The sequence below is a fragment of the Dasypus novemcinctus genome, chromosome 2 (genome assembly GCF_030445035.2).
Source record: "Dasypus novemcinctus isolate mDasNov1 chromosome 2, mDasNov1.1.hap2, whole genome shotgun sequence".
Lineage (NCBI taxonomy): Eukaryota > Metazoa > Chordata > Mammalia > Cingulata > Dasypodidae > Dasypus > Dasypus novemcinctus.
Genome location: NC_080674.1, coordinates 147,133,810 through 147,156,710, shown reverse-complemented (window position 1 = coordinate 147,156,710; position 22,901 = coordinate 147,133,810). Strand labels below are relative to the sequence as shown.

The 22,901-nt window shown below is 45.8% G+C and overlaps 1 protein-coding gene across 12 annotated transcripts in view; it reads left to right on the top strand.

Annotated features, from left to right (window-relative positions):
• SIL1 (SIL1 nucleotide exchange factor) overlaps positions 1–22,901 on the top strand; it is a 336,574-nt gene that overhangs the window by 61,129 nt on the left and 252,544 nt on the right. For 6 of the 12 annotated variants that reach the window (XM_023584479.3, XM_071218307.1, XM_058279478.2 and 3 more), the window contains 2 exons: positions 12,414–12,542; positions 18,953–19,091. In XM_023584479.3, coding sequence (XP_023440247.1) covers positions 12,438–12,542; positions 18,953–19,091 — 244 coding nt within the window. In that variant the 5' untranslated portion in view covers positions 12,414–12,437. Of the gene's footprint in view, positions 1–12,345; positions 12,543–18,952; positions 19,092–22,901 lie in introns of all 12 variants that reach the window. The other 6 variants (XM_071218308.1, XM_058279470.2, XM_058279471.2 and 3 more) reach the window with 3 other exon arrangements.

Below are 22,901 nucleotides of genomic sequence, written 5' to 3'. Positions count from 1 at the left end.
AGAGCCCTGGTACCATGGCAGAGGCGGCTCAGAAATAGGGCTGTCGCAGCAGGGAGGCCTGCTGTTTCCTAGGCAATACTCTGCTTAATATTTTCAGTGCGTGGTCATGGCAGAACTAAATGTGGTTTCTGATCCCAAATTGGTAATAAATGTAGACATATTTAGAGTCAGAAACAATGCATTTAAAATCCTCTGCTCCTTAATTGTCCTGCCAAGTGCTGAGTTTAGTTTTCTTTGTTCTTGGCTACCTCCCCAGCCTCCCACCATCTCTCGGAGAAGGCACCGGAATTTCTCTGGGCGTTAGGTGGGATTGTGAAAGCCATGAGTTATGGCTCCCTGAGCTGGGTTGAGAAGCATCTGATTTTTGTGTTTCTGCCCACGTATGTAAATGTGTACACTTTAAAATTCATCTCCCTTTCAACTTTTTAAGGATTTGGGTTTATAAATAGCCTTGGACTCTCAGGCATGTTAAAAATAAAATACAGTGTTTCAGTTGCTGACTTACCTGGAAGACACAAGATGCCAACATGATAGTGGTGAGTTCCTGGTTTGGTGACCCATCCTCGTGCTTCCACAAAGTGTTTTTGTGAGTACATGCTGTTTTCCTGGGGCTCCTGAATTAGTTTAAGGAGCTCTCTAATCGTTGCCTTTCTCATTTCAAAGATGTAATGTGAGTTGCCCAGAACAGTAGCCATTTTCTCTTGGCATATTCCTTAGTAACAGTAGTACTGTTCTGAGACTCAGGCGTGGAAGGCTTGCCATCCATTGATTGGCAGGGCATCTCAGCCTGAGGACATGAGGGTATCCTTCGTATGTTCTGTTGCATGGTATGGTGTCCAGTGTGTTGAGGACTGAGGCTCATCTGATATATCTTTGCGTGGTACCTGCTTCTAGCATGTGAATGCTGAAATGCTTATAAACCAAAGCACCACAGCAGCTGGTACAGAATACGTGTTGGTGTGTTTTCTGATTGGCAGATGGCCAGTTCGTATCTATGGACTGCAAGTCACACCTGCCTATCTTAGTTCCACTAAGACAGGGGTTCTTAACCTTTTTTTGTCCCACGGACCTCTTTGCCAGTCAGGTGAAAACCATGGACCCCTTACTAAGACCACACTGTACTGTATATTATTTAATAAATATATCACACCTGTACCAGCATGTCCCGACAGAAATAACTTTTTTTTTTTTTTTTTCCAATTCAAGCTCATGGACCCCTTGTTAAAATCCCTGCACTAAGAGCCCCTACCCTCTCTGGAAGATTGGAGAGAGAAGAGGAAAAAGAGGATGAATTCTGATCCTTCTCCCACCCCAAGCTGTGGTGTGTGTAACTATAGAGAAAGGCCATTATACCTACTCTCAAGAGATCTAGTTATTATTTTCAAAGGGAAGGGAAGAAGGAGGCCCTGTGGTTCTTACTCTCTGGATGCTAGCTGACTCTGTCTAGGGTGGTCCCAGCCGTCTGGGTCTGCTGAATTTGCCCTGGCAGCTTCTGCCCTCCCTGACTCCCCCTTAGAGACAGGAGAGCAGCAGCAGGAATTTGGAGATGGATCTGAGTCCTTGGGCAGCTGGGCTCTGAAGTGGCTACTCTCAGCCAGCTCTTTGGTGGGCACTGATGTGGGTCTAGCCAGCATCGCCTGAAGCCTGCAGTGGGATTGCATCGGTGGCCCAGAGTGCAGTCTGAGTGTGTGGAAAGACCTGCAGCTTACGGGAGCTGGGCTCCGAGGAGGGAGTTGGTTGTCAGAACAGAAGACCATTCTGGGGGGATGGGGGGTGGGGGCGGTAAGGGTTCACTGCTTTTGCCTGTGCTGCTTTTTGCTCAGATTTTCTCTAATAGTAGTTAGTAGTGAGAGCTATCAGCTTCCTTGGCCCTCATTTGTGTCAGACACTGTACTGTTTATATTTTATTTATATTGTCTCAATACTGACAACCGTCCTACAAAATAGTTACTGTGATGGCCCTTCTACAGATGAAGAAATTGAAACTTAGAAAGTTTAAGCATCTGGGCCAAAGTCACACAGCTGGTCAGGGTAGACCTGGTAGATCTCCAGAGTCCCTGCTCTTTCTATTCCTTAAGAGTGCAGATGGATTGGACACAGACCAATCACTCTCAGGACTTCAGGTAGGGTCAGCGGGCAATATAAGGAACAGGTTCCCTCACCCCTTCCTGCCAGGAACTTATAGTCTAGGAGCTAGTGGGAGGCATACTGACCAAGTCTGGGATAGTTTTGAATTCACCAGGTCACTTGCTGGTGTGCTTAGGCAAGCCCCTCCACTTTAGTGGGCTCTATTTTCTTCACCTGCCATGTGGAACGGAACTGTCCTGTATATTTCCTGGATGGGGAGTGGGATGTGAGGATGTGAGGGGAGTGGGATAGACTAGTTGGAAATGAGCTTAGATATTTTCTTGGAACAACTTTTACCCAGTATAGGTTTTTCCTCTTCTGCTGAGCTCCTGCCAGATGGTTAGGAATATGTGAGGGAAGCAGTTGGGGCTAGGCTCTGTAAGGGGGAGCAGGGACATTTTTACTTCTTGTATAGCTGGGAAACTTGAATGGTGGGTGTTTAAGAGCACACCTCAAACTACAGAGGGTACAAGTGGCCTGGCTGCAATCTGAGTCAAGGGCTTTCTTCTTCCTGAATGTCATGTCTTTGCTTCTGCTGTGGGCAGGGCCATGCCAAGGGCATTCAGTAATTCAAGTATGTGTGTGTGTGTGTGTGTGTGTGTGTAATGTGCAGACAACTTGGACACTGTTGACGTGGATTTTTCCACAAGAGGGCCCCAGTAGGCTCATTTAAAAATTTCCTGTCCGGACACAAAATATGTGCCTTTTTATTTTGTGGCAGAACAAATGAAACGATTTGTCTGGTTTCTGTGGCTGATTTCTCAGGCCGCTGGAGATGCAGCATGGCCTGTGGAAAGAGCACAGGTTCTGGGGCCATATTGGCTGTATGAACTCTGGCAAGAGTTTAACCTCTCTAAATTTCAGGCTCCTTGTGGGTAAAATGAGCAGAATATTGGAACCACCTCAGAGGGTTGTAGTGAAAAGTAAATTAGCTTAGTACTATACTTGGACATAGAAAGTATCCCACAAATGTTGACTATGAATATTATTTGACAGAATTTATTTTTCTCTGGGATGCCCAGATATTATATCTGAATATTAGGGGAAGGTTATTTTTCTCTCTCCCCCATCCCAAGTGTGCTACAGGTATGAATATTACAGCTTTACAGAATGTAAGGACTAAAGCTGCTGAGACATCTGAGGCATGGCTGAACGCTCAGAGAAAGTAGAGTTGTGTCTGATGGGTGTTTCTTATTGGAGAGTTTGATTCACTGCCCCCTTGCTGTGCTGGTGTGACTTTTCCCATCACTTTTCTAACACATATGTGTACAAGATGGGTAGCTTTGCACCATCATAGGAACCTGTTGTATGCTTCAGAGAATCCCTCTGTAGTGCCACTGGGGCAAGTTTCTTCTATTTTCTTGAAGACCATAGTGAAAATGTTGAAAAATGGCATTTAGAGAAGTGACCCCAAATCTACAAATTCACTTTTCATAGTGTCCTATTCTCTTGCCTCCATTTCTTCACATGTGGACTCTATTATGAAGAGACCTCTGTCTGCCTCATTGTCAAGTCTGGTGGATTTCCTCATCTTCATTCTGACTGATCTCTTGATGTTGTTGCTCACAACTTGATTTTTCTCAGGATTCTTTCCACTCTTGACCTGTGTGATTCTACCTTATTCTTGTTGCTCTTATGCCCTGATTGTTTTGTCTGATTTCCTTGATTGCTTCTCTTTCTTTTCCTAACCAATAATGCTCTATTCTTGGCCCATTGTTCCTTTCTCTCTAAGCTCTGTAAGACAGCAACTCTGCTCTTGCTGCTTTGTGCTGATAGCACCAAAACTCTTGCCTTGTGCCTGCTCTCTCTGCCTCTTTGTCTTCAACAGATATAAAGTTACCAGAGCCTTTCTGGATCCACTGACAAACTTTTTACCTATGGCACTGAACTCTGATTTGCTTTGTGCAGATGTTGAGTGCCTGCCATCCACCTCTTGGGAGTTCAGTATATATAGAAAAGACCAGGAATGTCCTGCGCTGCCCTTCCCATTTCATCCCACCCCGTGTTGCCGGCCAGTGGATCCCTTTTTGGCTCCATGTGTTCTCAGGTGGAGCCAGTACTTGTCCCTGTACTGCCACAGGAAAGGCTTCTCTTGGGTTCTGCCTTGAGGGCAGCAGGAGGCATGAGAGTATTTTGGCCTTGTAGCTCTCCAGTTGGGAGAGCATTGAGTCCATATTAACCTTTTACCCTCCAGCAGCTTCCTCTGATTGCTTTCCTTTTTTGGGTGTCTTAGGTTGTTGAGAGCTATCATTTGCTTGGCCCCAGGCATGACTACTCAGGGCAGACTATGTCCCCATTGCCCAAATGGCCAGCTTGGGAATGTTCCAAGTCCAGCCTCCTAGCCAGTTAGGAGCTAGGCTAGGTTAGAAACTATATTTCCTTATAGTTCAAGGGTTTAATTGCTGTTCACCACCTGATTTTCTGCTTAGTTTATGTCTTAGGTGAAAAAAGGCCTGTTTGCCCAACAACTCCAGACATTTCTTTTGTCCTTCAGATTCTTTAAAAATCCATTTCTTTTCTTAAACCTTTGCACCCTCTTCTCTCTTGTCAGGGCTGTCCTTTCAATGTCCTCTTTGCATTGTTTCTTCAGCTTTGTATTTGCTCAGATTAGGTGGCGAGCTTCTGTTTGTGAAGAGGTGAGTGACTGTGTATGCACATGCGTTCGTGCTGCCCATAAATAGTAATGAATGTGTGTCTGTGGGAAGAGCTCATCCCCTAACCTTCAGTTTGTAAAGCAGGGTATTGTCTTATAGCTGCTTTTGCGGCAGGCTGTTAGTTCTATGTGGTGGTGGCCTGGTTCTCTGGAAGTGAAAACATTGGGAAAAAGCTCTGTACGGCTGTGTCTGCTTTGTTGGTCTCAGCAGAAAACTGACTTGGTCTCTGTTACCAGCTGCTGGGCAGGGCTGGGGTGGAGGGGTCGGGGAGGAGGGTTTTCCTTTAAACATCTTTTAACTTCACTTCTTGGGAGTAGCTATCCAACAAAAGGCTTTGGTTCTCACGTTGGAGGAATAGGGTCAGCGGCAGTGTCAGCAGGAGGCAGGCGCTCTGGAGCATGCTTCCATGGTGCCTGTGGGCCCACGAACAACAGTCATCCTCCAAGCTTCAGTGTTGGAGGGATATCTAGGGGCCGGGTGCTGGACCAACCACTTCCCAAGCGTTGTTTTAGTTAATCCTCCTTACCATTCTTTGAAATAGGAACTTTTGTTATCCCCATTTTACAGATGAAGACATTGAGGCCTAGTGAAGTTGAGTCCAAGATCACATATAGAGGAATTGGTGGATCCAAGAGTTGACCCTCCATCTGTCCAACTCTAAATCCATGTCCTATACTTCCTAACAAATATTTTCTTTATCTTAGTTTCCTCCTTATAAAATGGAGGTAGGAGTTCTTTCCGTTTTACTGTTTCCCAGAAGATTAGGGAAGACAAATGCATAAATGAACACTGTAGATTAAGAACAAGAGCATTTTATAAGATGGAGCTCTAAGGCCTCTGAAGTGGGCTGCTGCAGTGGCTCTGCTTGCCCAGGATACTCGGGACCTTTCCTTGTCCTCCCTCTGCTCTGGTCCTGAGACCAGGGCAGCCACTGTCTATAGGGCCTGTCAGTCATGTCAGAAGCTGCCACCTTTCTCTGTTGGCATCTTGCCATCCTCATCTGATTCTTTTGTTTTTCTGCCTTGAGAGAAGAAAAGTTAGGGGAGGATGTCTTTTTTTTATACAGGGCCTGGTCCCTTCCCCCATTCTTGTCTGAATTAAGAGAAGGACATGAGTTGCCAAGGGAGGCAAAGGCTAGAGAATCGGCAGGCCTCCTCCCGCCTGCTCCCTGAGCATCTGCTCCAGGCTGCAGTAAGCTGGCAATACAGATTGCTGAGAGCATTCAACCTCTATTTAAGTAGAGGTACAGCCTACAAATGACCAGTTTTGATAGAAAAATGGGCATTTCAAGTTCCTTATCTCTTTTGTCCTGAAGCCCAAGTATACTTAAGGAAAGACTTACTGGTGGAACATTGAAATTTGTTTTCCTTTTCCAGACTGAGTGATGGTGTTTTAAGTTGGAGGAAGGCCATAAATGTGAAGATGTAGGTCTGTCCTCCATTGAGGGCCAAGGATGATGAGAAGGTTTGTGCTGCAGAGCATCCAGGGGCAGGTGATCACGTGAACTGGGGTTATTGGGTGGCAAATGGTTTGGGGAGGGCACTGTCAGGCCGAGTGCGCCAAACCAAACTGTCTCAGGGGGACACCCTGATTTGGGCTTTGCATATGACAGGGACTGAGGTTCCTTTTTGCTGCTGCTGCTGCTTAAGTCCCTCCCTTTGATGGTGGGCCATCCTGGCAGGACCTAGCTGTGTGCCACTTCCCCTGTCCTCTTTCCTCCTCCTTCCCCAGCTTCAGCATGAAGCCCAGGGAAAACTATGTCTGTTTTCTCTCCACCTGCCACTGCCTGCATAAAGGATCAAGACCAGGTAACATGTCTGTAGACCAGATCTTAAGAGGACACTGTTTACCCATACCTGCATATCATAGAGTTTGCACCTGCTTTCTGGCTTCCCCTGCCAGGCCCGGGAAACCATCTTACACCTTTTTCACAGCCTAACTTTTCCGGGTCTCCCCGGTCTCTACTCCTGTTCACATTCTTTCCTTTTCTTTTCCACCTCTCTCTTCCCTGTTTTGCAAGAAAATATATAGAGGCAATAAATAGGTCAGGTGTACAATCCATGTGGAACTATTGGGGGGAGATGAGGGATCCACTAGTGAACCGATCTCTCATCCTGAGTATTGGCAGAAATGCTTCTGAGGGTGTTAGTGTGTGAGCAGGAGATGGAGGCTGCTGGGAGCCCTGTGGGAGCTGCCATTTCATTCCCCGCTGCCCCCTTCCCACTCTAGTTGGCTGGGGAAGCCGCTGTTTGTACATCCACAGTCCCGTACCTCTTCTTCCTCAGTCCCTTCCAGGTCTCCTTTTCCTGCTCATTTGTCTTCTTTACTCTTGTCTTCTTCCTTCTCTTCTCATTTATGTCTTCCTCTTTGTCTTTTTCCTAGCACCAGTTCCAGCATTTATCCCTGACTTGAAGAAGGGAGCGGCTGACTCTGTGTGTGTGCACATGCATACACATGTGAATACTCTCATGTAAGCCAAGGGAAATCTGTGGCTTTTAGGAAATCTTTGTTCTCTCTTATTATTTTCTGTTCTGATAATGCTGTGTGCCCCTTCCTTCTATCCTTTATTCTTTTTCCCCCCATAGCCAGAGCTGCAGGGTTAAGAAAGATATTATAGGAAGCTACAGGACTGTGCCCTCTTGTGACCCTTCTCCCTTGGTCTCCTGAGCCTTCTCCCTTCTGATGTGGCTGCCTCTACCCCTCGTTCCTCCTCACCCTGCCTGGCTCCTCTCCCTTTCATAACCAGGCATGCCTAGGCACCTGTCCAGAACCTAGTGTGGGACTGTGAACACACTCCCAGTCTGTCAGTGTGATTGGGGCCCCAGGGAGCCAGGTTGCTGGTGGAAGCTCATGTGGTGCTCAGTCATTCCATTTTGTCGACAAGAAAAAGAGGGGGAAACTGGCAGAAAGCAAAGGCTTTTGCTGCTGGGTGAGTGTAGCAGCTATTTTTAGCTCCCAAGCCTTTGCTTTTCCATTTGGCTGTACTTTTTTAACTCAGTGTGGGTCCAGCAGGGCTGTTTTCCTTCATGGCTACAGATGTCCTTAGGGAAAGTTTCCCTCTGCCCCTGAGGTGTGGGCTGAACAGGGGTTGCTAATTTATAGTAGGCTCTAGCAGGGCTTTAGGTCTCACTGCAGTCCTGTCACAGGACCAAAATCTTGAGGTAGAGCAGAGGAGTGTGGCAGGGGTGGGAGAGAGAAAAGGTGGATACTACACTCTTCAGAGATATTCTCCCATAATTTACTCGAATAAGACTTTATTAAGTAAACTGCCCTAATGAGGTGTTTTAGGGCTGAGTGATAAACATGCCAACCTTTGATAAGGGTCTGGGCTAATACACAATCTGTATTTTTCTGTTTTTGTTACAGTTTTTGTTGTTCATTTTGTTTTCTTTCTGCCTTTCTTTCCTAGATCATTTGCCAATTTGGATTAAGTTTTCTGGTTTAATGACAAACAGAGCATGAGTAGTTTGGCGAAAGAGCAGTTCCAGATTGGGCAAGCAGTTAGAGGTGTGGTGTGGATTATGGGGCAGGACAGGGGGCTCTGATCTCTGATGGCTGGGAAGGCAGGCTCTCTTTGGGGAACTCAAGTAGCATCATAGGGCTCGCCTGCCTAATATCTTTCCTGTGGCCTTGTGAATATAATCCAAATTCCTTTCCAAGCCCTATAAGGCCCTTTCCTACTCCTTTGACCTTATGTCATTTCACTGCAGATCTTTTAATTTTCTTTTTTCGATTCCTCAAAAATATCATGCTTCATCCGGCCTCAGTGCCTTTCCATATGCTGTTCCCACCATGTAGGCTCCTGCTTTTTCTCTGGTTGGCCCTTCTCATCCTCTAGATTTCAGCCCAAACTCATCTCAGTGAGGCCTTCTCTGAGCACCCAGCATGGCAGTGCGCTGTCCTCTGCGCCACTTATCCTGTTTCTCTCTCCCTGTGCCCTATTCCTTTCTATTAATACGACCGTGATTTATGTAGTCTGTGATTACTTGTCCATCTCCTGGATAGACTGTGAGCCCGTGACAGCAAAGACTGTGTCTGTTTTGTTTACCCAGTGTCTTACTACAGTAGATGATCAGTGAATATATTGAATATGTCAGATGGATTGAGATGATAGGGGTGGTGGCTGCGGCCTCAAGGGAAACTGGCTTTCCTGGGAATGAGAGAGCATCTCCTGAGGAGTGACCCTCTGGTTGACTCTGCCTGAGGAGACCGTAGTTGAGCTGAGGCAAAGGGGAACTGGATCGTTTTTGCTATGCCCTGCCCCAGGGGCATTGTGGACCCCTCTTGGTTTGACATAGGTCACCATCTCCAGTTTCAGCTTTTTTGATCTCCTAGGCCTTTTGGGATGAACTTGAACTTGTTTGGACTCCCTCATATGTGGGGGCATCCTGTAGAAGCAGGGGTCATTCCTTTTCCTTTCTGACCTGGAGATCCTGGAGATGGTCGTTTGTTCTTGCTCCGGGTTAGTGTTTCCTACCCTTTCTTTTTTTTAAGATTTATTTATTTATATTTCCCCCCACCCCCACCACCATGTAATCTGCTCCCTGTGTCCATTTGCTGTGCTCTTCTTTGTCTGCTTGTATTCTTATCAGGCAGCTCTGGGAACCAATCCTGGGGCCTTTCGGAGTGGGAAAGAGGTGGTTACTCTCGTGTCACTTCAGCTCCCTGTTCTGCATCTTCTTATTTTCTCTCCTCTGTGTCTCTCATTGTGTCATCTTGCTGCACTAGCTCTCTGCATCAGCTGGCACTCCTGCACGGGCGACATTCCTGCATGGGCTGGCACTCCACATGGGCCAGCTCACTGCATGGGCCAGCTTGCCCTCTCCAGGAGGCCCTGGACATTGAACCCTGGACCTCCTACATGGTAGATGGGAGCCCAACTGCTTGAGCCACATCTGTTTCCCATCCTACCCTTTCTTTTTCTGGTGAGAATAGTAGTGCTTTTTCGGAAATACAGGGTGGCATGTGGATAGGGCCAAGCTCCCATCCTCCGTATCTACCAGTAATGATCTGTTGCTTTGGACTTTGGGCTTTCATTTGGCCTGTGTGATCATGTTTGCACTTGACAGTAGCTCTGTGAGGCTGGTCTTTAGGTATTGAACTCTCCTTTTTATGGATGATGAAACTGTGAATGTGATAATGAGCCCTCAGTAAGTGGCAGATATTATTCTATAACTGGCTTGAGACTTCATAAGCATTATCATATAATCCTATAACCCTGTGAAAGAGATTACTACTCCCCCTTATTTTTTTAAACAGATAAACTGAGGCAGAGAAAGGTTAAGTAACTTGCTCAAAGTCACCTATCTAGACTTTGGTGGAGCTGGGACTCAAATATAAGTCTGTCTGCCTATAAAGCCCAATCTCCTATCCATGTTGTTGTGACTGCTCCTCAGAGTTATCATATGTCCAGGCCAAGATCATGCCATAGGTCACCAGAAAAGTCGGAACCATGGCTTAGGCATCCTCACTCCTGTCCTAGGCAACTTCCATTATACCATTCTTCTTCTTCCCACTGGGTCTATCTTCTCCTGCCCTAAATTTACCTACACATTCAGGTTTCCAGGTCTGAAGAGTGTTGCAGTTTAGGTCTCTGTAAGTCCCCATATAAATGATGAATACAATGCAATTTTGAGCATAGATTATACATTTAAATTTAGTGGTTTAAGTTTTTTTTTTAAAGATTTATTATTTTTATTTATTTCTCTCCCTCCCCCCCACCCCTGTTGTCTGTTCTCTGTGTCAATTTGCTGCGTCTTCTTTGTCCACTTCTGTTGTCAGCGGCATGGGAATCTGTGTCTCTTTTTGTTGCGTCATCTTGCTGCGTCAGCTCTCCGTGAGTGTGGCGCCATTCCTGGGTAGGCTGAACTTTCTTTCTTGCTGGGCGGCTCTCCTTATGGGGTGCACTACTTGCGCGCGGGGCTCCCCTATGCGGGGGCACCCCTGCGTGGCAGGACTCTCCTTGTGTGCATCAGCATTGCACATGGGTCAGCTCCACATGAGTCAAGGAGGCCTGGGGTTTGAACCGTGGACCTCCCATGTGGTAGACGGACGCCCTATCCACTGGGCCAAGTCCGCTTCCCCGGTTTGAGTCTTTGCAGTTACTTTAATGAGCAGAGTTGCTTAAACAGAGCGTCCTTGTCTCATTTAAACTTTTAACAGCTACTAGGTCCTGCACTTTGGTTTTTAAAGCAGCCAGGGCAAGTAGAGTCTCTACTAGACCCAAGGTCTGGCATCACTCTTAGACTACATTCACATCTTAGAATGATTACTAAAATTATCTCCTCTCCTAGAAACTTCTGGCATGGCTCCAGATAAATGGGAAGGATTGAATGGTGATGTGAAAGGCTTCATGGCTTGCAAATGCTGGTGACATGTCATCAGGCATGGCAGTGGTTTGGTTCAGAAGTGGATGGTTATAAAGGCTTATGTGGATTTGGGCCCATGTTACTTCACACACAGATAAGGTGGTCAGTATTTCTCTTTCCCTGGTGGAGCCAACACCACCTTCTACAACCTGATACTTTTTTTTTTCATATAACAAATTTTATTTTTAAAGGAGTTTTAGATTAGAGAAAAGTTACATTGAAAGTATAGGGAATTCCCATATACCACCCCCCCACACACATTTTCCCCTCTAATAACATCATACAGGGAAGTGGATGTGGCTCAAACAATTGGGCTCCTGCCTACCATATAGGAGCTCCAGGGTTTGATGCCCAGGGCCTCCTGGTGAAGGTATGCTGGCCTATGTGGTGAGCTGGCCCACACAGAGTGCTAACCTGTGCAGAGTACTGCCCTGTGCAGGAGTGCTGGCCCACGTAGGAGTGTTGGCCCGCGTGGAGAGCTGGAGCAGCAAGATGACACAACTAAAAAAGACACAGAGGAGAGAGAATAAGAGACGCAGTAGATCGGGGAGCTGAGGTGATGCAAGAGAGTGATTGCCTCTCTCTCAGAATGTCCCAGGATTGGTTCCTGGAGTCACGTAATGAGAATATAAGCACTGAAGAACAGGTAGCAAATGAACACAGAGAACAGACAATAGAGGGAGGGGGGAGAAATAAATAAATAATCTTAAAAAAAAATGACATCATTAATTAGTGTGGAACATTTGTTACAATTGATGAACAAATATTGACACATTGCTACTAACCATGTCTGTAGTTTACATTATGGTTTACATTTTGCACGTACAATTTTATAGGTTTGACAAAATGTATAACGATCTGTAACCATCACTGCAGTATCATGCAGAACAATTCCAATGCCCTGAAAATGTCCTTTGTTCCACCTGTTCTTCTCACCCTCCCCTCAGAACTTCTGGTAACCACTATCTTTATATCAGTGTTACTGATAACAAATCGATGATGAGGAAGGAAGGGACTGGGAACGGTTCTAGCTCATGCAAGAGTTTTGAGTGGCTGTGCAGTCCAATCAGGAGATATCTGCTTTTGGGTGGCTCGCAACCTTATAGGACATAGAGGCTTGCTTCAAGTTTGTCTACCCCTGTGGTAGAAGACCTGTGATATGTTCATAGAGGAAATGTCTGACATCTGTCCAACAGGTGACATCATGAAACTCATGATGCTGGGCGACCAGATACCAGCCTCCCATCGACCTTCTGTTTTCCAGATTTGCGGTCATCAGTCTCTAACTATGGTGCCCCGGGACCAGCCTCCATCAAGGAAAGCTCCTGTGGGCATGCTGCTCGGGCTGCTGATGGCTGCCTACTTCACCTTCTGCCTCAGCCATCAGATCCAGGTAGGGGTCTTACCATAAGTGGGATCCTTGTCGGGATCACCAGGGCTTGGGGTCACTGGGGCTGCTGTGGCTGTGGCTGTGGGGCAGGCTTTTGTTTTTCTTTCACCAGCACTGTGGCCAGTGCTGAATCTTGGTAAGTGTACTTCTTCCTCCTCATCCCTGAGTCCTTTGGCCTCTGTTTAAAGCTTGTGACATGGTTTCCCCTGGGTGAAAGATGCTGATGTTGATATCATCATTAGCAGCAGCAGTTTACCGTATGCCACGCATTATATTAAGTGCTTTATGTATATTCTTATGTAATCCTCCCAATAATCCTGTGTAGACAAATATAATTGTTATCCTCATTTTGAAAAGGAGGAGACCAAGGCTCAGAGACATTCAGTAACTTGGCCAAAATCAAACAGCCAGTTTGCAGCTGAGCTGGTAAGGTCAGGATTCTCTGTAGGAGCTGGATGCTTATGCAGTGAGTCCCAGTCCCAAGGAAGACTGCTTCTTCCTTTGTTCCTTCCTCTGTTCCCCTCCTTCTTGAGCTTTCTTAGTCCATCTATATCTCTGTCTCCTTCCCTACTCTTTCCTTTATACTCTGTCCTTTCCAGCCTTCTTTTCATTAACCTAGACCTCATTGCTCATGTTTTCTTTCATTGACAATGGCAGGAGCAGAACTGGCCTGGCTTCAGCACAATGATGCTCCTGGATCTATTTCCCTGTTTTACCCCAGCAACATGCTGCCCTTGACCAGTTCCTGATGCCCTCCTTTTTCTCTCCCTTGAGAAGCCCTCACTGCCAGCTCTCTGACTGACTTATCCTCCCCTGGCCACCTTCCCCAACCACCCAGGGCTCCTGGTACCTGTTAGGTAAAGCGCTGGAGGCTTTGGAGCAGGAGGCCCTTGAAGTGCAAATGATGGTCGTGATGAATTTAATAACAATCCAGCTTAGCTGAGGTTCACCTCTGGCTCATGGCAAGCTTCCACCTTCCCTCTGAAGTCATTTGTTTTCTCTCTGCCTTTCTCTCCACTTTTTGGAACAGGAGAGAACATAACTGTTAGGAGTCACGAATCCTTTTGAGCTTTTAATGTTCTTTAAGATCCTCTTCAAGGGCAATGAGAATGGGATCCCAGCAGCCCCTGGGGATGGGACTGACCACAGCATGAGGTTGAGGCATTCTCTGGCATGGACTGGCTATGGAATGGCCCAGAAAAGCAACTAAGAGTCTTGAGGGAAGATTGGGGCTCGTTCCCCTCCCTCACCTTTAGCTCATGAGGATCCCCGTGCTCCCCATCGTGAGCTTTAGCAGATGCACAATTAACAAAAGCATGCTGATGAATTTACTTAAGGGCTGCGTGTTAGTAAGTCCCTTTTGGATAATAGTCCAACCAAATAGATGAGCTTTCAGAGCCATAATTATTCTGGCCCATTTATATTAGCTCTATTGAGTCTAGTCTGAGAAAAATGTTAATACTGACTTTCATCAACAGAAGCTGCTTTTATCCTTATGTCTGTTCCTAAGCTATATCCATTTGTCATAATCTTTCATCATGTGCTAAGCACAAGTAGGAGTTGAAGCATCTTTTCTCTCATACCATAAAAATTGCTGCCCTGATGGCATTTAAAATCCAAATTATGCATCCAGCCGCCTTAACAATAGTGAAAACTGGGGTGGGGGTGGGAGGGCTCTTCTGTTCTCCAGAGTCTGGAGTCTAGGCAGGTGTTCCTGGTGACCTGAAATTACCTATCTGTGCAGGTTGATGGCCCTCCAGGAAAGGTTGATTATGTGTACCAGGGTAGGATCTGGAGCCAGTCTCCCTCCCCTATTCCTGCTATGGCACTTTCCTGGGATGCCACATTTTAGGTGCGTGGCCCCTGCAGGGCTGTGGTTGTGTGGAACTTGGCCTTAGAAGATATGGTGAGTGAGGAGGGAGGTAATGGAGTCCAGTGGGAGGAGCACATACCCTGGGTAAACCACGTATTACCACCTCCTCTGGCAAGTTGTTGACCATTTCTGAGATTTGTTTCCTCATCTATAAACAGAGTTGGCACCTTCCTTTTAAGGTTTTAGTGTAGATTAAATGTGCACCTAGCACAATATGGTCAATGGATGGTCAGTAAATGTCAGCTGTTATTTTTTAGTGAGGAAGTGGCTGCTTCTGTGGTTTAATTTGGGCAGTGTCAGACTCCTGCCCGAAAATGTTATCCTGACACTCTATCTCTATCCTAGTATCTATCAGCCCACCATTAGAGACTCATTCATTTTCTTGAATCTTAAAGGCCTTGGTGTTTAAGAATCTCTTCTTCACAAGCGCAAGGAAGTGTGACATGGTAAGCTGTTGTCAGCTAACACCTTAGCTGAGATTTCTTGCCATTCAGTTGAGTGGAAATTGGTACTTGGAGTGTATGGTGGTATGCGGAAGACAGTGCTGGGGATCCAGGAAGGGAGCCCTGAGAAGCCAGCTGGAAGGCATAGAACATGGAGTTTTATTTCAGAGCTGACCAAAGGGCTGGCCTGCCTTGCTCACCTCTTGGTCTTTCCCTCCTGTTCAGGACTCTGCCTGGGGAAAGAGAAAACCTAGATTTGCTTGCCCTTTCTCTGGGACTATAGTTTCTTACCTGACCCAAAGAAACCTTTGCTTGCAAAGGGAGAAGTGCTGCTAAATGTGCTAAGATGATCTCATTGCCCCAGCTTCATTTCTTCAGCACCCAGAATGCAACCGTTAGTGCACATAACCAAGTACAGAAACACCAAAAGTGAGTCAGAATTCTTGCATGGGCTTTGGAGGTAAGCAGGCCCAGATTTAAATCCCAGTTCTGCTCTTCTTAGCAGTGTGAGTTTGAGCAGGCTCCTGTTCATCCTTATCTGTAAAATGAGAATAAGGAGTCATTACTTTGCAGTTCAAACTCAGATCAGTTGAGGCATGGGAAGCACTTTTGCCAGTGCCAGTCATATGGTAAGGGGTCAATAAATGGTAGCTGCTGTTATTACATCCTCATCCCAGTGATCTGCTTTTCCTCAGAACCTTTTCTGAAACTTCTTTTTGAGCCACCTGTCCAACCTGTGGTATGTTCTTATGACTGAACTTCCATTGTTGCTTCTGAGTTCTTGGCCTTTGAGAATGGTCAGATGGGATTTGGGGAAACTGTCTACAGTCACCCGGAGCCAGATCTGGTGAACAGGATGGGCTGACCAGATAGGGGAGAACTGATTTTGTATCATCCCCACTAAAAATTGAGTGTACTATAAAATAATGAGAAGTGCATGTGTGTTTGTGTGTGTATGGCTTATATCTGGTTCAAAGATTCTGGTTCTGATTCAAAAGATCCTGGTTCAAACAATTTCGAGCAGTGGCAGGATTATTGCAAAAGTGTTTGGCCTCCCTAGAGCTTGAAGCATGTGATTCAGTGGTTCATCAGTCTCCTTTTTTAAATTCTTTTTCTCGAACCTACTCTGTTAATCTTGTTGAGGAAATCTAGGAAAAAAGGCTTTCCTGGTCAGGAAAATGATCAGGAAATGTCATCAAAATGATCTCTAGCCCTTCTCAGCACCTACTTTCCCCTTGTCTCTTTTTGTTTCTCTTGATGATGTGAATTCAGATGCTTACATCTGTCAAGAGTTACATTGCTAATAGATACCCTAGAGCAGGGGATCTTAACCTTTTTGTTCCACAGACCCCTTTGTCAGTCAGGGGAAATGACTCCTACTGTAATTTATTTATTGCATGCATTCATAAGTGAAGGAAATGCCAGATTTCAGTTAGAGGTCAGAGAAAATAAAGATAAGATAAGTTGATTTTTTCCAATTCAAACTCACAGGCCCCCTGAAATCTTTCCATGGACCCCTTGGGGGTCTAAGGATCCTTGATTAAGAATGCCTGCCCTAAAGCAAGAGTTGCAATTTGGAGCTTAGATATGTTTAGTTTGGCCCTCAGAGTGTTCTAAAAATAAGAAAGTTTCAGGAAAAAGCTGGATTTCTGTTTTCTCTTGAAGTTGAATGCCTTCATGGCAGTGGTGGACCAGCTGAGAAGCAGCTGTTTCCTTAGTCAAGGCAGGAGGGCTTCTCGTCCCACAGTCCCCACCACTCCCTGTTGCTTTACACCTGCCCACTTCTCTCATTTACATCCATCTCTGCCTGGCCCCTGGAGGCATTTTATTGACACACCTCTGAGGTAAATTTTATTAACCTTCTTCCAGTCCTATGGTCTAGTTTATTGTGCTTTAGGCAGGGCCTGACCAGCATGGCTGGGCCCTGGAGAACATAGGCTCTGGGTACTTTGCTGACAAGGTGGTCTTTGTTCTGGAGTGAGGGTCAGGGGACCCTCATGCCTGGTCTCCGACTGACTCAGGTACCTTGGCTTGCCTCTGAGATACCCAAAAGACACATCTGTCTGTGGTAGTGCCTTGTAAGGCTTAGGATGCAGGGAGGTAGCAATAAGTCAATTATTTTTTCCCCCAGCTGTTACAGATTAAGCCCTGTGCTAGGCATGGGGAATACAGTGATGAAAGAGATTGACACAGTTGCTTGCCCTTACAGAACTTGGATATTGGAAGTCCTTGATGCCTGTGTCCTTAGAATGTAGGATGTCTCCTGCCAGTCTGTCTGCTCTTTAACCTTATAAGCCAATGCTCTTCTGTTCTTGTTTTCTTTTGAGCTCAGATTTGTGCAAACTTCAATTTGAAAGTATGGGAGGGATTTGAGGATCAGTTTACACAGGCAACTGCTTCCCTAACCCTATTGGCCTGAATGATGCCATATTGTACAGTCACCTTTAGATGTCACCTATAAACTGCCTTTGCAAGTAATAATAGGAGTGGCTACCATGTACCCAGGTTTAGTGTTTTACAAATAGTGCCTCATGTAGTATACATGCTAGATACTGTTATTATTTCTACTCTACAAATGTGGAAATTGGGGCCTAGAAAGTTGTCATTTTCCTAGAGTCACAGAAACTGGGATTCAAACTTTGGATTTTCTGATGCAGTTTGAGTTCTTAACCACCATGCCTTAATCAGTGTCTCTCGTTACTTGTGATGTGATTTGAGGGTCACTTCTTGCTCAAGATATTTTCCTTACTGGTCTTTAACAAGGCCTGAAATTCTGCCATCTGAATTTCATGACTTTATTTCTTGTTAAAAGGCAGAAATCCTTGGAGGAGCTTTACATTGTCATCACCAAAACCTTAATACCTTAACTTTACTTCTGACAGCTAATTAAAGATCAGACTCTGGGAGATGAGGGGAGATGGGGAACCTATCTGGAACTGGAGCACTGCTTGAAAGAGACACATTGTTACCTCCCATGCAAAGTTAGCCTTGTTGGGAAACCTGATCTACATAGAGTACCTAGCAGAAGTTTGGGCTCATAGTTGAAATTCAAAAAATATCCCTTTTATCATTAGGGCAGGAATTGGGAGGTGGAGGAAGAGTGTTAACAGAGGAGGTAGGAGGGCTGAAATAATCTGGTATGCCAGTGCAGCTTCCTCCTTTCTCTCCCAAATGTAATTTCCAGTGCTCTGGAACCCCCTGATCCCAATTTCCTGAGGCCTTACTGCTTTTATGGAAGAACAGGTTTAAAAATTGGACAGGAAGGGAGGCTGGAAAGGAGCAAAATGAATAATACTTTCATTTTATCTTACATCTCTGTTTCCTGAGTTCAGAATGCTCTGTAGACACCATCTCATTAATCCTCCATGCTTTTTCTAGGGTGGAAGGAAACAGGTTTTAAGAAGCAGTTTCCAACTTGATCATCTTTGTCCCTCAAACCAGCTGAACTCCCGCCTTCCCATTTGCAGCACTTCCTCCATGGATTGGAATGTCCCAGAAGGGACACTACTTTCCTGCTGGGCTGCTTGAGAATCATTTGAACCTCAGCTGCTAGTGTTGGCACATCTGTGGTGGCCATTTGAGGTCATAATCTTCCTGTCATATGTGTGTTTTTTCTTTTATAAGTATCTTTCTTTTTTTGGTAAAGGTAGTAGGTATGAGTTTTAAATGTCAGACAGTATAGTAGCATATCAAGTAAAAAGTAAAAGGCAATAAAATTGTTAAAAGAAAAAAGAAAAAAAAGTAAGTCTCCCTTGTGTCCTTTTGCCAGTCCTTCTCTCCAGAATGGTCCTTTGTCCCCCACCCCTCCCCAATGATAGTTGTAGAATTTTATGGACTTTTTCCTCATGCATGTTCAAAAGTACCATATACACACCAAAACATACTATGCTGTGTTTATTTAGTCATATCACCTTGCATGTGTTGGTTCTTAGATTAAACGTGTCAAAGGAATTACAGGTGTCCAAACATATCTGGGAAGGGTAAGAGAGGCATGGGGGAGGTATCAGGGGAGAGTGTACCACCTCGGGCCACTTCTTTTCTGCTTTCTGGAGCCTAGTTGTCATCAGTCAAGCCCTCTGTTTGTTTTTTTTTCTCAGAAGGAGTTTGCACTGACCAACCCAGAGAAGAGCAGCACCAAAGAAACAGAGAGAACGGAAACCAAAGCAGAGGAGGAGCTGGACACAGAGGTCCTTGAGGTGTTTCACCCGACCCATGAGTGGCAGGCCCTTCGGCCAGGTACCAGCCCAGCCCTGTTCTCATACAACACATTCTGAATTCAAACTGCATATGTCCTTTGTCCCTACAGGGCTACTCTGAAGGAGCAGCCACTCTCTGGTCTGCTGGAGGAAACAGTGTGGTGCCTCAGAGCAGTGGCTGCCTCCACAGGGCTCAGGGACCTTCCTTTTTCCAGCCAAGCAGAGATTGAGGCATCTGAGTGCCCTGGAGGGAAGGCAGATGGTGGGTGGCCGGGCTTCCAGAGCAAGTGATTGAAAACTTTCTTTCCTTGCACTTCTGAAGCACAGGAGTGGCAGTGACATGTGCCTCGTTCTGCAAATGCTATTTTAGGCTCTGCTGCTCGGCTCAGGGCTGCTGATACATTGTTCATGGGAGAGTCCTGAGCACTGGTGTGGGGTAGGAGTAGTGTTCTATGTTAAAGGAGCCTATGCCAAGAAACGGGTTGGTCCCGGCCTGGATTTTAAATGCGGGACTTTCTGACCCTTTCACAGCCTGAGCCCAGGGCTTAAAATAATAATGAAAATAGCCAGCAATTACGGAGTGTTTACCATGTACTGGGCCTGTGCTAGGTGCTTGATGTGCATAATCTTGTTCAATCCTCACAATAATAATAGTAACTATTATTGGTCTTTATTTTCAAATGAAATCATTGAGGCTCAGGCTGGTTAGATAACTTGTTCATTGTCATTCAGCCACCCAGATTGTTTGACCCCAGGTCCTGGAGTCACCCTCTTTCACTTTCCTTTCCAGTCCCAACTGTCCTTGACTGGAGCCCTACTATGCTGAAACCTGGACCTGTTTGCAGAAGTAGACTGTTGGCATTCTGCACCATGGCAAGGTGGATGGCAAGTCCTGGCAGCTGCCGCAGTGCCATTTCATCAGCCTCTTGCCGATATTCATTGCCATGTCCTTGCTGCTCCCATTGCCACTAGTTGGCAAGGGCAGCATTGGCTATGCCAGCTATCTTTCTGTTAGCAATATTGTTCCTGCTGGGCTTACGTATGGGTAGTAGCTGCCACAAAGGCATGATGAAGCACTAAGGAAGCCAAGTGGAAGCTGATGGTGTTGGCAGTGGGAGGTTTTAGGCACAAAGGTACTGGTTCAGCAGATCCAACCCCTGGCTGCCTTCTCCCAATTTCCTTGTGAACTGGGAGTCCCTGTTCCTTGAGGACTAAAGCCAGAAGAGTATTAGGGATGGGGTGGCGGGGAATGTGGCTGAATCTGCTGGTTTTCTGTGATATAGCTTGTACCACTTTGACCAAAGTAAGTGCCGAGGGCAGTTGGAGGTTAATGTCCTGTGGCTGAGTTAGCAGCACCCTTTAAGGCCCTGGGTCCACATTGCAGAACAAAGCTGAAGAGTCTAATTTGGCCTTTGCCCAGCTCTCTGGGCAGTGGGGCTGCTGTTCATGGCTAAGCAAAAAGCCCTTCCCTATGTCCCTGGGGAGAAAAAACCAGAGCCTGTGTGACACGGGTGAAGTGTGGGCTGTTAGAACCTCCTGGAGCATTGGAGTAGAGCACTGATGTTTTACATTTAATCTGGGGCCTGATGCTCCATTGGCACCGTACTCTCTGCATTCCAGTTTCTCAAGGACCATCATAAACTCTTCTGCCTAAATTTCCCTTGAAGCTGCTCCAGCAGCTGTGTATTGCATATGAGCATGGACACTCGGGCCCTGAAGCTCATGGTGAAGCAGCTCTGGTACCTGTCAAAGCAGAACTAGTGAGGGAGGAACCGTGGGAGGCTTGTTCTAACCTTAGTGTCTGATGTGGGGTGGTTGAGGATCTGGCACCATGGAGTCAGTCAGACCAGAAGAGACAGACAAGACATTCTTAGGCCCCAGTCCAAGTTTGAGGTGTTTTGTATGTATATTGAGAAGGTTTTGTATATATATGTATGTATATTGTTTGGAAAATGACCTCAGTGATCTGTGTGGATAGCTGGCATTTGCCTTCAGCCACTGTATAATATTTACCACATTCCAAATACTGCCTGGAATCTTCCACCACCACTATCTAAACCTAAAAAAGAACATAGCCTATCCTGGTGACTTCTTTGAAGGGTAGGTGAATGGAGAGGTAGTATAATTTAGTGGTAAAGAGGACAGACTTCAGAGTCAGCCAGTCCTGGGTTTAAATCCTTCGGGGATCTTAGGCAAGTCACTGAATTTTGCCCTTTGGTTTCCCAATTGATGATGTAGGGGAAATGCCCTGCCCTACCTGCTGCAGAGGCCATGGTGAGGATGGGTAAGATGATGACTGTGAAGCCCCCTGCCCCGTTCCTGGCATAAAGCTATTACTCAGTATATAGAAGTTCTGATTTTGAATTGTTCACTCTTTTTTTTTTTTTTTTTCCATTCTTTTCTTACATCACCCCTTCAGCTCAATTGTGGGATTGGCTGCCAGTGAAGGTACATGAGTTTGTAGTCTTCTTGTTTTCTCCAGTCTTAAGATAGAGAAGATGTTATGTATGATATTAAGGAGAGACTTTCGTGGTCATGAAGTTTGGTCCTGCTTCTATCTCTCCCCAGACATTATGGTCAGGGAATAGGGTTAAGCACAAGCAGAAGGGGTTAGCAGAGCATTTCCTGCCTGCGAGTCAGGGACATGGCACAGGAAGATGGTGAAATCTCTTTTGGGGACTTTTAAGAAAATGGCAAATTGGGCTGTTTATATTGACAGTTACTGACCTCAGTTCAGTATGTTCTTTCCCCTTAGGTCTTTGGACAGAGCCACAGCTCTGTTGTTCTCGAGCCTCCAAGGAGGGGTTATGGGGTAGATGACCTGTTTTGATTGTGGTCTGGGTTCAATTGAAGGTAGATTTCCAGAGTGCCTGCTCTGGGCTGGAATTCCAGGGGACCAACCAGTGATTCATGGTGGGAATTAGGTCTCAATCATTCAGTACTGGAGCAGGTCACTCTCCTGCCTCTGTTATTACTGTCAGCGTCCTCACTGTGAGCTGCTTGTTCCTGGAAGTGATTTTTTTGCCTCTCTTTCTTCTGGTTTATTTTAGGATCTGCCTTACCTTACAGAGGCACAGCAAGCACTTGAGTGTGGATTCAGCTGTTCACAAGCAAGCAAAGGAAAGTTGCTTGCTGGCAGTTCTCTGGGTTCTTGGCAAGGCATTCAGGAATTTGTCCTGAGGTTGAGGATCCCTGAAGACCAAGACTTTGTGTCTGTGTACTTGTTATCACAGAAAGCTGGTCACAGCCAGATTTGGTGGGGCTTCTGTTCCTTGGCCATTTTCTGAGATCCTATTCAGTGCCAGGCACTGTACTGGTAGCCAGAGAGACAGATAATAGCTCACATTTACTGAACATTGCCTTTGCCAGGCATCCTTTGAGGACAGGTGCTGTAACTGTCCTCATTTTTACAGACAAAACTGAGTCTCAGAAGTGACTTAGTCAGACAACCAATAAATGGTAGAATTGAGTTTCAAACATAACTTTGTCTGGATCTAAGGCCTGAGATCCTAACTATAGAAACAGTGCCCTACTGTCTCTGAGTAGCAAATAGGACATGACCTTTACCTCTAGCAGCTTACAGTCTCACAGAAGATACAGAGAATGAGAAAAGCACCAAAGTGTTATGGATGTCCAGATAGAAGTGTCTGGGGCTCAGAGAGGAAGCAAAGGAGAATATAGCAAGGGCAAGTTCTTCTTTCTCTACCAGTAAAATCTTGGGAGGGGGACAAGTAGTCAAATTTTACTTATGCTGAACCTTCAACCTATCTTCAGCTCTGTTTGAGCTATGTGACTTTGGTCATGTTGCATAGAATCTCTGAACCTTAGTTTGTTCATCTGAAAATAAGGA